This window comes from Scyliorhinus canicula, chromosome 24 (genome assembly GCF_902713615.1).
Source record: "Scyliorhinus canicula chromosome 24, sScyCan1.1, whole genome shotgun sequence".
Lineage (NCBI taxonomy): Eukaryota > Metazoa > Chordata > Chondrichthyes > Carcharhiniformes > Scyliorhinidae > Scyliorhinus > Scyliorhinus canicula.
Genome location: NC_052169.1, coordinates 20216204 through 20234349, shown reverse-complemented (window position 1 = coordinate 20234349; position 18146 = coordinate 20216204). Strand labels below are relative to the sequence as shown.

General features: G+C 48.9%; 1 protein-coding gene across 3 annotated transcripts in view; it reads right to left on the bottom strand.

Annotated features, from left to right (window-relative positions):
* The window catches only part of ptpn9a (protein tyrosine phosphatase non-receptor type 9a), a 277337-nt gene that overhangs the window by 119723 nt on the left and 139468 nt on the right, over positions 1 to 18146 (bottom strand). For all 3 annotated transcript variants that reach the window (XM_038784520.1, XM_038784522.1, XM_038784521.1), the window contains one exon: positions 13251 to 13340. In XM_038784520.1, the coding sequence (XP_038640448.1) occupies positions 13251 to 13340 (90 nt within the window). The remainder of the gene's footprint in view (positions 1 to 13250; positions 13341 to 18146) is intronic.

Below are 18146 nucleotides of genomic sequence, written 5' to 3'. Positions count from 1 at the left end.
CATGAGCCGGGGCCATCAGCAAGTTGGTGCCCAAATTAAACAACAAAACAAAAACAATGCAGGGCAGAAGCACACGTGTGAGATAAACCAAGAAGCTACATTTACGAACTACATTATTGAGGTTGATTTGATTGATATTGCTATTGTACACAAAACAGCCAAAAAAAAGCATCCACCCCCCCCCCCCCCCCCCCCCCCCCCACCGCCCCGCCCCAGTAGATATACAATGCATGAGGCTCCCTGAAACTTTCTCTTGCCAACCTTACTGGACAGGAGCTTTCCACTCCCCTAGTCATCAGCAGGAACACTTTTACTCCCTATCATGTGCTGGTGCCACACACGAGTGCATGGTACAACTGCACTAATCACACCTGAAGACAAAAGCGAACACAAATTGATGAGCCATAAACTGCAGGCAATAAAAGCTGCCTTTAGCAAGCTGTAGATACCCTCTCCTGCACCAATTCTCAGCACAGCAAGGATTCAGGAAGTGTCTTTAGTTGTAAGATGAGAGTACAAGTTGTGCACAAAGTGTCACTGTCAACTTATTTTTCCAAGGAGAAAATGTTTGATAAGGGAATCCGAAAATCATGACTTCAAACAAGCTGTTACACAGAATTAAGATTAGCTTCAATGCTCGACATATTTTTTTTCAAAACCCTTGTGCAAGCAAGGGGTTCTCACACTTCTGCGAAAGCACATTCTTCACACTTCCCCCACCTTCCAACCACCTCCTCGTCCAAGAAAACCACAACTACTTGGTCTTTAGAACAATACCTTTCTACCAAAACTACAACTGCTCTAACAATCTTTACTGACAACGGCAAGGACACCATTATAAGAAAGACACATGAGCAGCAGCAAGAAAGATTAAGGCAGAGATAGACAAGAGATTGCCAGTACAAGCGAAACGGTCAGAATATTAGATAGCAAGGTCAAAGGTAAGAGAGATCGAATGTGGCAACTATTTTCAATGTATGAGACAGTGGATGAGAGAGGGAGGACGAGAGCGGGGAAAGAGAGGGAGGATGAGAGCGGGGAAAGAGAGGGGGGGAACAGAGAAGGGGGATGAGAGCGGGGGAGGGGGAAGAGAGGGGGAGGGGAAAGAGGGGGAGGGGGAAAGAGGGGGAGGGGGAAAGAGGGGGGGGGGGAAAGAGAGAGGGGAGACTGGATTCGGGAGAAGTGCCAGAGGATTGGAAAACTCCCAATGTGGTACCCCGATTCAAGAGAGGGGGCGACAAGCGGGTCACTATACACCAACTAGCCTAACATCTATTGTTGGGAAAATGTTGGAAACAATTATTACGAAGTAATAGGAGTACATTTGAAAAATCATAATCTAATCAAACAGAGTCAGCATAAAAGGGGAATTTATTACAGTTTTTGAGGAAGTCTCAACCAGGGTTGATAGAGGGGAACCAGAGAATGGGTTGTATTTGGACTTCCTGAAGGCATTAAACAAGGTTAAGTCATAAAATAAGGGCCATGGTGTTGAAGGTATATATTGGCATGGGTAGAGAATTGGCTAATGGGCAGGAAGTCCCCTGGGCCGGATGGGATTTATCCTAGGATTCTCTGGGAAGCTAGGGAGGAGATTGCTGAGCCTTGGGCTTTGATCTTTAAGTCATCTTTGTCTACAGGAATAGTGCCAGAAGACTGGAGGATAGCAAATGCTGTCCCGTTGTTCAAGAAGGGGAGTAGAGACAACCCCGGTAACTGTAGACCAGTGAGCCTTACTTCTGTCGTGGGCAAAGTCTTGGAAAGGTTTATAAGAGATAGGATGTATAGTCATCTGGAAAGGAATAATTTGATTAGAGATAGTCAACACGGTTTTGTGAAGGGTAGGTCGTGCCTCACAAACCTTATTGAGGTCTTTGAGAAGGTGACCAAACAGGTGGATGAGGGTAAAGCAGTTGATGTGGTGCATATGGATTTCAGTACAGCGTTTGACAAGGTTCCTCACGGAAGGCTACTGCAGAAAATACAGATGCATGGGATTCAGGGTGATTTAGGCAGTTTGGATCAGAAATTGGCTAGCTGGAAGAAGGCAAAGGCTGGTGGTTGATGGGAACTGTTCAGACTGGAGTCCAGTTACTAGTGGTGTACCACAAGGATTTGTTTTGGGGCCATTGCAGTTTGTCACTTTTATAAATGACCTGGAGGAGGGCGTAGAAGGGTGGGTGAGTAAATTTGCAGATGACATTAAAGTCGGTGGAGCTGTGGACAGTGCGGAAGGATGTTACAAGTTACAGAGGGACATAGATAAGCTGTAGAGCTGGGCTGAGTGGTGACAAATGGAGTTTAATGCAGAAAAGTGTGAGATGATTCATTTTGGAAGGAATAACTGGGAGACAGAGTGCTGGGCTAATGGTAAGATTCTTGGTAGTGTGGATGAGCAGAGAGATCTCGGTGTCCATGTACATAGATCCCTGAAAGTTACCATCCAGGTTGAGAGGGTTGTTAAGAAGGCGTACGGTGTGTTAGCTTTTATTGGTAGAGGAATTGAGTTTCAGAGCCATGAGGTCATGTTGCAGTTGTACAAAACTCTGGTGCGGCCGCATTTGGAGTATTGCGTGCAATCCTGGTCGCTGCATTATAGGAAGGATGTGGAAGCATTGGACAGGATGCAGAGGAGATTTACCAGAATGTTACCTGGTATGGAGGGAAGATCTTATGAGGGAAGGCTGAGGGACTTGAGGCTGTTTTCATTAGAGAGAAGGTGGTTAAGAGGGGGACTTAATTGAGGCATATAAGATGATCAGAGGATTAGATAGGGTGGACAGTGAGAGCCTTTTTCCTCGGATGGTGATGTCTAGCACGAGGGGACATAGCTTTAAATTGAGGGGAGATAGATATAGGACTGATGTCAGAGGTAGGTTCTTTACTCAGAGAGAGTAGTAGGGGCGTGGAATGCCCTGCCTGCAACAGTAGTGGACTCGCCAACACTAAGGGCATTCAAAATGGGTCATTGGATAGACTATGGATGATAAGGGAATAGTGTATATGGGCTTTAGAGTGGTTTCACAGGTTAGCGCAACATCGAAGGCCGAAAGGCCTGTACTGCGCTGTAATGTTCTATGTCTATGAAACAACAAGTGGGAATAAGTGGTCATTTTTCAGGTTGGCGACCTGTAACCAGTGGGGTTCCACAGGGATCAGTGCTGAGACCACAACTGTTTACAATATATATTAATGAAATTGGAGGAAGGAAGCAAATGCACTGTAGCCAAATTTACAGACGCACAAAATAGGTGGAAAGGCAAGTTGCGAGAGGGATACAAGTTGCAAGGAGATATTGATAGGTTAAGTCGTGGACATAAAGTTGGCAAATGGAGTGTAATGTGGGAAAATGTGAAGCTGTTCACTTTGGGGAAAAAAACAAAAATTCGAGCAATATTTAAATGGAGAAAAATAGCAGAAAAGCTGCAACACAAAGGGACTTGGGGAGACTTGTACACAAAACGCAGGTGTAGCAGGTAATTGGGGAAGGCTAATGGAATGTTGGCCCTTATTTCAAAGAGGTTGGAGTATAAGAGTCGGGAAGTCTTGCTACAACTGTACACGGTATTGGTGACACACATCTGGAGCACTGTGAGCAGTTTGCCCCCCTTATTAAGGAAAGATATTTTCAGTGGAGGTGGTTCAGAGAAGGTTCACTGGGATGTCTCCGATAGGGAGGGATTGTCTTCTGAGCAAAGGTTAAACAGGTTGGGACTCTACTCATTGGAATTTAGAAGAATGAGAGGTGATCTCATGTAGGATTGGTAAGGAGTTTGACAGGGTACATGCTGAGAGGAGGTTTCCCCCCCATGGAAGAGTCCAGGACCAGAGGACAGAGTCTCAGAATAAAGGGTGCCAATTCATGACTGAGATGAGGAGGAATTTCTTTCTCTCAGGCAGTTGTTTGCCACAGCTGTACGGGCAGAGTGGCTTGTATATATTTCCGGCTGATATAGATAGAATCTTATCAGTAAGGGAATCAGGATTATGGGGAAAAGGGCAGGAAAGTGGCCGTGAAGAATGTTGGACCCAGCCACCATTTTATTGAATAGCGAGCCGCAAGGGGTCCGACTTGGTCCACATCCTGTTCCTATTCTTCTGGTCTTATGGAGGGCAGGGAGCGGGTGGGGCAGGGAGGGGGAGAGCTGGGTGGGGGCAGGGAGGGGAAGAGCTGGGTGGGGCAGGGAGGGGAAGAGCGGGGTCGGGCAGGGGAGGGGCAGAGCGGGGTGGGGCAGAGAGGGGGAGGCTGGGTGGGGCAGGGAGGGGAAGAGCGGGGAGGGACACGGAGGGATAGCGGGGGGAGGGACAGGGTAGGGAGAGCGGGGAGGGACAGGGAGGGAGAGTGGGGAGGGACAGGGAGTGAGAGCGGGGAAGGGAAGGGACTGAGAGAGCGGGGTTGTGCAGGGAGGGGGAGAGCGGGGTGGGGCAGGGAGGGGGAGAGCGGGGTGGGGCAGGGAGGGACAGGGAGTGAGAGTGGGGAAGGGACAGGGAGTGAGAGCGGGGAAGGGACAGGGAGTGAGAGCGGGGAAGCGACAGGGAGAGGAGAGCGCGGGGTGGGCAGCGACGGGGGAGAGCGGGGTGGGGCAGGGAGGGGAGAGCATGGTGGGGGCAGGGAGGGGGAGAGCATGGTGGGGCAGGGAGGGGGAGAGCGGGGGGGGGCAGGGAGGGGGAGAGCGTGGGTGGGGCAGGGAGGGGGAGAGCGGGGGGGGCAGGGGGGGGAGAGCGGGGTGGGGCAGGGAGGGGGAGAGCGGGGGTGGGGCAGGGAGGGGGATAGCGGGGTGGGCAGGGAGGGGGAGAGCGGGGTGGGGCCAGGGAGGGGGAGAGCGGGTGGGCAGGAGGGGGAGAGCGTGGTGGGCAGGGAGGGGGAGAGCGTGGTGGGGCAGGGAGGGGGAGAGCGTGGTGGGGCAGGGAGGGGGAGGCGTGGTGGGGGCAGGGAGGGGGAGAGCGTGGTGGGGGCAGGGAGGGGGAGAGCGTGGTGGGGCAGGGAGGGGGAGAGCGTGGTGGGGCAGGGAGGGGGAGGCGTGGTGGGGCAGGAGGGGGAGAGGCGGTGTGGGACAGGGAGGTGGAGAGCGTGGTGGGGGCCGGGAGGGGGAGAGCGGGAGGCAGAGGGGGAGAGCGGGTGGGACAGGGAGGGGGAGAGCGGGGTGGGGCAGGGAGGGAGAGCGGGGTGGGACAGGGAGGAGAGCTGGGGGGGACGGAGGGAGGGGGGAGCGAGGTGGGGGGACAGGGAGGGGAGAGCGTGGTGGGGCAGGGAGGGGGAGAGCGGGGGGGGGGGGGAGGGGTGGGACAGGGAGGGAGAGCGGGTGGGACAGGGAGGGAGAGCGGGGTGGGACAGGGAGGAGAGCGGGGGGTGGGACGGGAGGGAGAGCGAGGGTGACCGGGAGGAGCGCGGGTGGGACAGGGGGAGAGCGGGGTGGGACAGGGAGGGAGAGCGGGGTGGGACAGGGAGGGAGAGCGGGGTGGGACAGGGTGGGAGAGCGGGTGGGACAGGGTGGGAGAGCGGGGTGGGACAGGGAGGGAGGGAGAGCGGGTGGGACAGGGAGGGAGAGCGGGGTGGGACAGGGAGGGAGAGCGAGGAGGGACCGGGAGGGAGCGCGGGGTGGGACAGGGAGGGAGAGCGGGGTGGGACAGGGAGGGAGAGCGGGGTGGGACAGGGAGGGAGAGCGGGGTGGGACAGGGTGGAGAGCGGGTGGGACAGGGTGGGAGAGCGGGGTGGGACAGGGAGGGAGAGCGGGGTGGGACAGGAGGGAGAGCGGGTGTGGACAGGAGGGAGAGCGAGGAGGGACCGGGAGGGAGCGCGGGGTGGACAGGGAGGAGAGCGGGTGGGACAGGGAGGGAGAGCGGGGTGGGACAGGGAGGGAGAGCGGGGTGGGACAGGGGGGAGAGCGGGGTGGGACAGGGTGGGAGAGCGGGGTGGGACAGGGTGGGAGAGCGGGGTGGGACAGGGAGGAGAGCGGGGTGGGACAGGGAGGAGAGCGGGTGGGACAGGGAGGGAGAGCGAGGAGGGACCGGGAGGGAGCGCGGGGTGGGATAGGGAGGGAGAGCGGGTGGGACAGGGAGGGAGAGCGGGTGGGACAGGGAGGGAGAGCGGGGTGGGACAGGGTGGGGAGAGCGGGGTGGGACAGGGTGGGAGAGCGGCGGGTGGGACAGGGTGGGAGAGCGGGGTGGGACAGGGAGGGAGAGCGGGGTGGGACAGGGAGGGAGAGCGGGGTGGAGGGAGGGAGAGCAGGGTGGGACAGGGAGGGAGAGCAGGGTGGAGGGAGGGAGAGCGGGGTGGAGGGAGGGAGAGCAGGGTGGAGGGAGGGAGAGCAGGGTGGAGGGAGGGAGAGCAGGGTGGAGGGAGGGAGAGCAGGAGGGAACCCGGGAGGGAGAGCGTGGGTGGAGGGAGGGAGAGCGGGGTTGACAGGGAGGGAGAGCGGGGTGGGACAGGGAGGGAGAGCGGGGTGGGACAGGGTGGGACAGGGAGGGAGAGCGGGGTGGGACAGGGAGGGAGAGCGGGGTGGGACAGGGAGGGGAGAGCGGTGGTGGGACAGGGAGGTAGAGCGGGGGTGGTGAGAGGGAGGGAGAGCGGGGAGGGCCCAGGGGAGGGAGAACTCGGAGGGTTGGGAAAAGATGCATTGGAATTGTGGTTTTAAAGCTGCGAAACTAAAATCTAAAAGAATGTTGCTCAAGACACCAGGTTTCAAAGAACCATGAAGACCTGGGATCCACGTTTCGGCACACCCACAAGTCTTGAACTTTTATATTGAGATCATGACATCAATCTTTATTGTCCAATACATCTCCTAAATTTGTATTCCAAATTAACGATTGTCCTTTTGCCCATATGATTATCCTTGACGAGAATTTTCTTACTCAAAGGTTTTGTGTCAAGGCCAACTCCCCACTGAATGTTTACTTTAGTGTTCAACTTTTGCGTACAACTGACAATCCCATTACTCTGAACCCGACACTGGATTATTCTTTATCTGAATCGAATATTCATGTCTATTAATGCATCTTATTTCAGTCTTAAGTGTATTATAATTAGGGCACAAGAGGTGTGAGGTTGGTTACAAACACATATGCTTTCCTCAAAGTGGACTTCAGCGACACCCGTGTTCTCTTCTTCACAGACCCCGCATGCAGGTCTAGGTTTGCAAAGCAAGTATTTGGGTCAATCGTTTGAAAAAGGAAATATCAAACCCCTCGTGAGTTACCGTTCTGAAAAGTGCATCCTCCATTGTGAAGCAGTGGTATGGGGCTCAGTGAATTATTGTAATCTATGTGTTGCTATTTGATATTTCAAGGGAACAAAAGTCTGATAAATCTAATTCAACAACCGCAGACAGCAAAAACTAAAATCAAGTCGGTGTTGTTCATAAAATTCTTTCACCCGTCAAAAGTAAAGTTTGCTCAACAAATTAAATATTTTCTAACATAGTCACTGTTACCATGAAAACAAATAAAGCTTAAGCTTCCAAGCCATCAATCCACTGGTACGCAGCTCCTGAATAGATGTACATATGGTATGAAAGAACCCATTGCTGGAGTAGCAGCCTGGAGATGTGACGGGTCTAAAGACTGAGAGAGAGAGACAGACAGACATGGATAAAGGCAGGGAGGAAAACTGCTTCCCCTTGTAAAGCACCCTTTATGCAGTGGAACTTCTGAAAACACTTCACAAGGAGATCTGGACCATTAGCCAGAGCTGGGAGTGGTGCTGTGTTTTGAGGAGGGTGTTCAATGTGTGGAGAGATTTGGTGAGGCAAATAATTATAGACGGGAGTTCTTTTAATTCGTACTCCCTTCCACTTCATGGTTCCCCGCATCCGCACCCTACTCATTATAGAACATACTGTGCAGAAGGAGGCCATTCGGCCCATCGAGTCTGCACCGACCCACTTAAGTTCTCACTTCCACCTATCCCCGTAACCCAATAACCCCTCCTAACCTTTTTGGTCACTAAGGGCAATTTATCATGGCCAATCCACCTAACCTGCACGTCTTTGGACTTGGGATGGAACTGAGCAGCCGGAGGAAACCCACGCAGACACGGGGAGAACGTGCAGACTCCACACAGACAGTGCCCCAGCGTTGAATCGAACCTGGGACCCAGGCGCTGTGAAGCCACAGTGCTATCCACTTGTGCTACCGTGCTGCCCTCATGAGGGACGACATGTTTCAGTTCAAAGATCCCTGGTTTAAAACCTTTCCTGGCGATGCTGGAGTCCTGGTTTACAGGTTTACACTTTTAAAAATAAAAATATTTACTGATACTGAATAAACTAGAGTATTGACAGTGATTCCTGGACGTTTCCGCTTCAGTTAGGAGGGATAATTAAATTTCCTTCAGAGCTGACTCAGTCCAGGGCACTTCCCCCTGCTTTTAAAAAAAAAGTCTACTCCTGCTTAAATCAGCACTTAGCATTTCAAAAGTAAATCGGCGTCAAAGCTGCAAATAATCATTTCAAAAGAGGTCCAAATGCTGAAATATCCTCAAGTCTCCCAGACATTTGATATTCTCGCCACCTCATTGTTCACTAAGTTGCAGCTGATACCAGGTTCATTTTTATTTTTTCATTTCTTATTTCTTTGACTGCAGGGTCCAGTTAAACAAGGTGGTGAGTGTGCAAAATATATTTTACTTGATTCTAGTTATTTTTCTGTGTACTTGCTCCTTGCATTTCAAAGACGACAAAAAAAAAGCATCAGATAATAATCCAGTAAAATAAACACAACTTTTTAACCTCTTGCTGAAAATGGAGTTCAATCTGCAGGGTATGAAAGGTCAGTTTTTGAAGGGTTTCAAATTTTCCGTTCATTTATTTTTAAAGTATCCCAGTTTACATACCAGCATTATTTTTTTTAAAAGAATGTGTGCCAAAAAATGTACTTGAGCTTTCTTCAAATGCAAGTCTGTGGTCTGCACCAACTAAGTTTTTCAACTTTGTACTTAGCTAACGAGATAGTGCAAAACATCCAGCTTAGTCCTTCCACAGAACATTCAAAATCTACCTTGTTAGGGACTCTGCCACCCTTACTCCCTGATCTTTAGTGACTCCAGCAAAACTCTTTACACAATATCAAAAATCCCAACCTCACTGATTCACACTCCCAGAAAATGCCTCTTCCTCACAACCCTCCAACAGGTTACTTGCTTGCCAATGAAGCATTTGGTCATCTCATGGAATCATTACAAGACAGAAGGTGGCTATTTGGCACATCAAATCTTTGCCAGTTCAGGCAGATGTGGGCAGCACGACAGCATGGTGGTTAGCACTATGGCTTCACAGCGCCAGGGTCCCAGGTTTGATTCCCGGCTTGGGTCTCTGTCGGTGCTGAGTCTGCACGTTCTCTCCGTGTCTGCGTGGGTTTCCTCCAGGTGCTCCGGGTTCCTACCACAAGTCCCGAAAGACGTGCTGTTAGGTGAATTGGACATTCTAAATGCCTCTCTCCGTGTACCCGAACAGGCGCCGGAATGTGGCGACGAGGGGATTTTGACAGTAACTTCATTGCAGCCTTAATGTAAGCCTACTTGTGACAATAAAGATTATTATTATTATGTGCTCATCCAGTTTCCTTCTGGAAGTCATAATTGAATCTGACACATCCTCGGTGCATTTTACGCCCATCCAGTATCTCAACCACCTTTCTCTTTCAGCTCAATTTACATTTACCATTTTAATCAGAGTCAAATCATCACCAGCTTGTTTATCATAGAATCATAGAATTTGCAGTGCAGAAGGAGGCCATTCAGCCCATCGAGTCAGCACCGGCCCTTACAAAGAGCACCCTCCTGAGCACACGTATCTACCCTATCCCCGTAACCCAGTAACCGCCACTTAACATTTTCTGGACACTAAGGGCAATTTAGCATGGCAATCCACCCAACCCGCACATCTTTGGACAGTGGGAGGAAACTGGAGCACCCGGAAGAAACCCACACAGACAGGGGGAGAATGTGCAGACTCTACACAGACAGTTACCCAGCCGGGAATCAAACCTGGGACCCTGGAGCTGTGAGCAACTGTGATAACCACTATGCTACCGTGCAGCCCACAACTTTACTTGAAGGAATTCATCAACGCCAATTCGAATACAGTTCCTGAGAATGTTTCACGGTTTCCATCTCAGTTGGCATTTGAGGTTCATTTATTTTGAACTTGTCTCTGCTCACGGTACCAATGTGTGTCTGCATAGTCAAGACTGCAATCATTGTTCTGCCCTCCTCTCTACCCTAATGTTAAAAGTATGTTATTGTAATTCCCATTCCAACTGATCTGTGTTTATTTGATATAAAATACTTCATCTTCTACCCATGTTGCAGTTTCACAAGCCAAAAACATAGATCTAGAACTTAGCCAATCTTTAATTGTGTTGACTGAAACTCATTAAAGACCCAAGACCAGCAGAGACATGCTAGGCCGAATAGACACCTCAGCTCGAACGTTTGATTGTTGTTTCCCTGAACTTCATCCAAATATCCCTATAAAAGACCCTAATGCCGTTTTTTCTGACAGGACGCTTTTTTAAATTTCAGCTATCTTTACAGATTCTGTTATATTCTCCTCTCTCTCTGTCCCTACTCTTTTAAAGCTGGGCCTCAGTAATACGGCCACCACCTCCCAATCTAGGAAATCTAGCTTCAGAAGCTGTTATTCCTGAGATGTTATTATGAACGAAAAAACGTTTAAAGGAAAGGTCATGCATAAATTTGTCGCTTCATATTCACTGATTTTATATATTGTGCAGTATATTTAAAAACAAATTTGAATTGGAAAATCTTTCTTTTGGACAGAGGAGCTACTGATGCATTTTCACCTACAGGTAATGAAGTATTCAGCTCAAAAATCAGGCTTATGTTGTGTTGTGAGCACAAGATAATGGCACAGTGGCTAGCACTGCTGCCTCACAGTGCCAGGGACCCGGCTTCAATTCCGACCTCGGGTGACTGTGTGGCGTCTGCACGTTCTCCCCGTGTCTGCGTGGGTTCCTCCCACAGTCTACAGATGTGCTGGTTAGGTGGACTGGTCATGAAAAATTGACCCTTAGGGTGGGGTTGCAGGGGTAGAGCGGGGGATTGAGCCTAGATGGGGTGGTCTTTCAAAGAGTCGGAGCGGACTCGATGGGCCGAATGGTCTCCTTCTGCATTACAGATGCAGATAATCAGCAGTAGACACACTGGCAAAAACGGTTTCTCTTACAGTAAAATAAAAAATATTGGAGTAGACTTTGATTGAAGAGCAGATTTGAAAAGATTATGTTATGTCAGTTGCGATGTAAAAGAGTGCAACATCAAAAATAACTTGTGTTCATCAGGCCGGAAAGGAAAAAAAGGCAGGATTAAAAATTGAGGAAAGAAAAATAATTTTCATCTAATTTATTGTCCTGCATTCAGTTTGAGTGCCTAACATATTACACACCAGTGAAAACTGAAATGATATTTACTTAAAGCATTCATAAAATTCTCTTTGATATTAAGCAATTTTTAAATAAAGTCTTTGTTACTCCTTCATCAATTACTCTGAAATTGGCGCAGTTCTCTGCATGCTAATTGAGAGGGAATCATTTAAATAATGCACCATTCTAAAATTGATTAAAAGTCAGTGTAATTAATTTAAGACCTCCAGGAAGATATGATTTGTATAATTGAGCTTGTGATCCAATAAAGCACAGTATTGGAAATGCTGTTGCACTGTAGCCATGATTACCTACAAATGCCACAGTATTTTCTTCCACCCGAAAGCTGCTCTCTCCTGCTCCTAAATTCCTTTCCAATGCGATTGCATGAGAAGGTGCTGCGGGAAGAGGCTTGGGGGTGATGGAGGATTGGACCAGGGTATCCCGGAGGGAACTGTCACTGCGGAATGCTGGCAGGGGGAGTGAGGGAAAGATGTGTTTGGTGCTGCTCCTCCAGCACAAACTAGAGGAACAGCACCTCACTTTCCGATTCGGCACGTTACAGCTCTCCGGACGTAACATTGAGTTCAACAAGTTTCGACCGTGCACTCTCTCCTCCACCTTCACCACATTTCATTTCCTTCTTTCTTTAAAATAAATTAAGAGTACCCAATTCTTTTTTTTTTTCCCAATTAAGGGGCAATTTACGTGGCCAATCCACCGACCCTGCACATCTTTTGGTTTATGGGGGTGAGACCCACGCAGACACGGGAAAATGTGCAAACTCCACACGGAAAATGACCCAGAGCCGAGATCGAACCCGGGTCCTCAGCGCCGTGAGGTAGCGGTGCTAACCATTGTGCCACCCTTCCCATTTTCATTTCTTGCATTGATCTGTTTATCTCACATCCTATGAACGAATAAAATAAAAATAACAACTTGTTGATCCCATTCTCGGCCAACGCCTACATTTTATGTATTTTAGATTCACAGAATGATGTAGCACAGGAGGGGACTATTGAGCTATTTGTGGCTCTCCTGGATTCCTCGAGTGTCCGCAGACTTGACCAGGATGCTCTCGATGATATGAACATATGAAACAGGACCTTGTTTGTTCTCTGCTCAGTTAAGAAGTTGGGGAGGGTCTCCACTCTGGAATGGCGATGGGATTGACTTTTAGATTAAAGCAGGCATTCCAGGGGCAGCACGGTGGTGCAGTGGTTAGCCAAATTGGTCTCTATTTGAGTTAAGCTTCACATTAGCCTGCTACCCATCCCACTTCATCTCACTCCTTCCGGGTACCTTCTATTCTGTTCCCTCCCATGTGCTTATCCAGCTTCCTTCTTAAATAAGCCTAAGAACAAAGCAGTAACAATCCACTGGCAACTGGACCCTCCTGTATTACCTTGCAATGTTGTTGGTATATCCGCGTTACAGCCCACTTCCCAGCACTGGAACTATCCCAATCACTGTTTTCCAAGAATTGAAATGTCCACTTCAATGTTAGTTGGTAAAACAGTGGATGTCGATGCATCCGGAAGGTTAATTTGAAATTCCACCGGGGAAAACATTCCCTGATCACCGTCCTCCCAAACACCACCACCAGGTTCAAATTCCTGGGAAAACTGTTCAGGAGTCCAGTTGCATTCCGCTTTCATTCAACGGAAAGACATAGTCAAGGAAAAACCCATCTCATCCTGGAATGGTGCAGCCATATAGTTATTATCCCAAACCAAGGCTCCTGTATCTCATAGGGAGAGACAAAACACAACTTATTAATGACGTGGAGATGCCGGCGTTGGACTGGGGTGAGCACATTCTTTCAGCGTAGTCTGTACACAACTTATTAAGGCTTTTAACAATCTTACCAAGATGGTGAATTTGCCACTCAGCAGTTCAGATCGAAGTGGCTCTTCGTGTGGTTTCAACCTTACAATCCCTTCTTTCAACCTGGTATCCTGAAGAGAAACCAAAATATCTCAATTACTTTATAAAATAGCAAAGATGTTCAGAAAGTATTCTCTCTCGCCATGATAACCAAACTCTAAAGTACTATGATCGCATTGATATTTCAAATGAGAGGTTATGCTGTTATTTTGGTGACAACAACTATATTAATCATAGAATTTACAGGGCATAAGGTGGCCACTCGGTCCATCGAGTCCACACTTGAAAAAGCGCCCTACCCAAGCCCACACCTCCACCCTATAACCCTAACCCAGCAACTTCACCTAACGTTTGGACACTACAGGGCAATTTAGCGTGACCAATCCACTTATCCACCAATCCACAGGGGCTGGTTTAGCTCACAAGGCTAAATCGCTGGCTTTAAAGCAGACCAAGCAGGCCAGCAGCACGGTTCGATTCCCGTACCAGCCTCCCCGGACAGGCGCTGGAATGTGGCGACTAGGGGCTTTTCACAGTAACTTCATTGAAGCCTACTCGTGAATATAAGCGATTTTCATTCATTTCACTTAACCCGCACATCACTGGACTGTGGGAGGAAACCGGAGCACCCGGAGAAACCCACGCAGACACGGGGAGAACGTGCTGACTCCGCACAGACAGTGACCCAAGCCGGGAATCGAACCCAGGTCCCTGGCGCTGTGCAGCAACAGTGCTAACCACTGTACTATTGTGTCATCCCAATCTACATTGTTAGATTTCTTGCTGCCAAGTATGAATTTCTTGGCAACAGCGGGTTGCATTTTCAGTCCAGACATTCAATCCATGTGGATAATCTAGAAAAAGGAGAATAGAAGAGCTACACCTCAATGTTAAGAGCTTTTATCAAATACACAACTTGCAGTTTATCGTTCACCTTATTCTTTTCAACAGCCCTGTAAGCACTAGTTGAGAGAGCATTATGGCAGATACCTTTCTCCCGCTTTGTGGATGTATGCACAATCTCTTCTCCATAGGAATGAGCAGCTACAGTCTGCAAAAAGTGTACCCCAAATCCATCCTCCACTTCTGCAGCTTCTTTCCTATCCACCATGTCCTTGGGTTGATAGTAACCGAGCAGAATCCAAGTTTATCTCCTGAACAGGCAGAAGGAAAACTACAAGTGCTGGGAGCCCGACATCAAAGAACAGAAATTGCTGAAATACGCAGTCCAAAGATGGGCAGGTTCGGTGGATTGACCATGATAAATTGTCCCTAGATGGGGTTATGAGGATAGGCCAGGAGACTGGGCCGAGGTAGGGTTCTCTTTCAGAGGGTTGGTGTAGATTCGACGGGCCGAATGGCCTCCTTTTGCACTGTAGGGATTGTATGATTCTACAAGCCAACATTTCTAAAAAGAGGAAAGACAGGTTTGATATTTTCCAGCTCTGGTGAAGAATTACCTAAAGGTGCTGCTTGGCTTACTTTGGGTTTTCAGGTGAATTAGTGCATGCAGTTCATTTGTGCTCAGAGATCAGTTGGTTTAGCTGGACTGCACCATGGGCAGCTAGAATCGTACTAGGTTCTGGATCAGTTACAGCTGTACTACGTTCAGCGTCAGTTCTACTTAAATATTGCAATAAAGCATTCATGCAATAATCCTCCCAGGAAAACTTGCTAATTTCGAAAAAGAAAATGTAATTTGTTATTCACCACTTCAACACCAGAATCTGTGCAGCCTCTGGAACATTGCAAGAATATCAGCAGTTTTCATAGTGGTTCCTGCCTCTGGGCTCAGTCTGGCTGGGCAAAATCCATCAGCTAATGGATAGTGAATGTGGAAAATGGGTTTTAATAAGTAAGACCTAATGCTTTCTGGAAGGAAGTGGGCAGCACGGTAGCATAGTGGTTGGCACAATTGCTTCACAGCTCCAGGGTCCCAGGTTCAATTCCCGGCTTGGGTCACTGTCTGTGCGGAGTCTGCACGCTCTCCCAGTGTGTGTGTGGGTTGCTCCAGGTGCTCCGGTTTCCTCCCACAGTCCAAAGATGTACAGGTTAAGTGGATTGGCCATGATAATTGCCCTTAATGTTCGGTAGGGTTACTGGGTTATGGGGATAGGGTGGAGGTGTGGGCTTGGGTGGGGTGCTCTTTCCAAGAGCCGGTGCAGACTTGATGGGCTGAATGGCCTCCTGCTGCACTGTAAATTCTATGATGATTCTATGATAATATAACACAATGGTTCACCAAGTTCCCAGGTTTGATTCCCAGCTTGGGTCACTGTCTGTGCAGAGTCTCCACGTTCTCCCCATGTCTGCGTGGGTTTCCTCCGGGCGCTTCGGTTTCCTCCCACAAGACTTGCTGTTAGGTAATTTGGATATTCTGAATTCTCCCTTTCTGCACCCGAACAGGTGCCAGAATGCGGCAACTAGGGACTTTTCACAGTAACTTCATTGCAGTGTTAATGTAAGCCTACTTCTGACAATAAAGATTACCTATTGCCATTGAACTTAAGAAACTGAATCTGCTTATCTGGCAGAAATTCAAGGCACCGAAAGAGGTAGGTTCATGACCTGCAAAGTCAGGTAACTGAGGTGATCGAACAATTTAGACACACAATCTATTTGTCGTGTCCAAAAGAGATGCTGCCGTTGGACTGAGGTGGACACCCGAAGAAGTCTTTCAGCACCAGGCTAAAGTCCAACGGGTTTGTTTGGAGTCCACTAACACACCTCTTCACTCACCTGATGAAGGAGCTGTGCTCAAAAGCTAGTGACTCAAACACAAGACCATAAGACATAGAACAGAATTAGGCCACTAGGCCATCGAGTCTGCTCCGCCATTCAATCGTGGACTGATATTTTTCTGATCCCCATTCTCCTGCCTTCTCCCATAACCCCTAATCCCCTTATTGATCAAACATTATCTATCTCTGTCTTAAAAGCACTCAGTGATTTGGCTCTCTACAGTCTTCTGCGGCAAAGAGTTCCACAGATTCACCACCTCTGGCTGAAGAAATTCTTCCTCATCTCTGTTTTAAAGGATCGTCCCTTTAGTCTGAGATGGTGTCCTCTGGTTCTAGATTTTCCTACAAGTGGAAACCTCTTCTCCACGTCCACTCTATCCAGGCCTCGCAGATATCTGTAAGTTTCAATAAGATCCCTCCTCATCCTTCTAAACTCCAACGAGTACAGTCTGGGCAGCAGGGTAGCATGGTGGTTAGCATAAATGCTTCACAGCTCCAGGGTCCCAGGTTCGATTCCCGGCTGGGTCACTGGCTGTGTGGAGTCTGCAGTCCTCCCCGTGTGCGTGGGTTCCTCCGGGTGCTCGGTTTCCTCCACAGTCCAAAGATGTGCGGGTTAGGTGGATTGGCCATGCTAAATTGCCCGTAGTGTCCTAATAAAAGTAAGGTTAAGGGGGGGTTGTTGGGTTACGGGTATAGGGTGATACATGGGTTTGAGTAGGGTGATCATGGCTCGGCACAACATTGAGGGCCGAAGGGCCTGTTCTGTGCTGTACTGTTCTATGTTCTATGTAGTCCCAGAGTCCCTCAAACGTCCCTCATACAACAAGCTCTTCATTCCAGGGAGCATTCTTGTGAATCTCCTCTGGTCCCTTTCAAGGCCAGCACATCCTTCCTTGAGATACAGGGCCCAAAAATGCTCACACATACTCCAAATGGGGTCTGACCAGAGCCTTATGCAGACTCAGAAATACATCCCTGGTCTTGTATTTTAGCCCTCTCGACATGAATGCTAACATTGCATTTGCCCTTCCTAACTAACGACTATACCTGCACGTTAACCTTAAGAGAATTGTGAACAAGGACTCCCAAGTCCTCTGTGGTTTCTGTTTCCTAAGCATCTTCCCATTGAGAAATAGTCTATGCCTCCATTTCTCCTTCCAAAATGCATAACATCACACTTTTCCACATGTATTCCATCTGCCACTTCTTGCCCACTCTCCTAGCCTGTCCAAGTCGTTCTGCAGCCCGCCGCTTCCTCAATACTACCTGCCCCTGTACAGATCTTTGTATCATCTGCAACACTAGCAAACAGTGCCTTTAGTTCCTTCCGGAAGATCATTAATGTATATTGTGAAAGGTTGTGGTCCCAGCACTGACCCCTGAGGTACATCACTAGTCACCTGCCATCCTGAAAAAGACCCCCTTTATCCCCACTCTCTGCCTTCTGCCAGTCAGCCCAATCCTCTATCCATGCCAGGATCTTACCCGTAGCATCATGGGCTCTTAACTTATTTACAGCCTCCTATGCGGCACCTTGTCAAATGCCTTCTAGAAATCTAAATTAATCACATCTCACTGGTTCTCCTTTGTCTAAACTTCCTCGTTACTTCCTCAAAGAACTCTGACAGATTTGTCAGACATGGACCTCCCCTTGACGAGCCGTGCTGACTCAGTCCTATTTTATTGCTGCACTTCCATGTACTCCACAATCTCATCTTCAATAAGGACTCTAAAATCTTACCAATGACTGAAGTCAGGCTAACCGGCCTATTATTTCCCGTCATCTGCCTCCCTCCCTTCTAACAGTGGTGGTTAAGCCACTTTCCAGTCCTCTGTGAACCTTCCTGCCTCCAGTGATTCCTGAAAGATCATCACCAATGTCTCCACAATCTCCTGAGCCATCTCTTTGGAACCCTGGGATGTAGTCCATTCGGTCCAGGTGATTTAACCATTTTCAGTTCCCCAGAACCTTCTCCTTAGTAATGGTCACTGGTACTCATTTCTGCCTCCTGGTTCTCCTGGAGCTCTGGAATCCCACTGGTGTCTTCCACCGTGAAGACTGATGCAAGTAACTATTCAGTTCGTCTGCCCATTCTTGGTTTCCTATTATTACTTCTCCAGCCACATTTCTAGTGC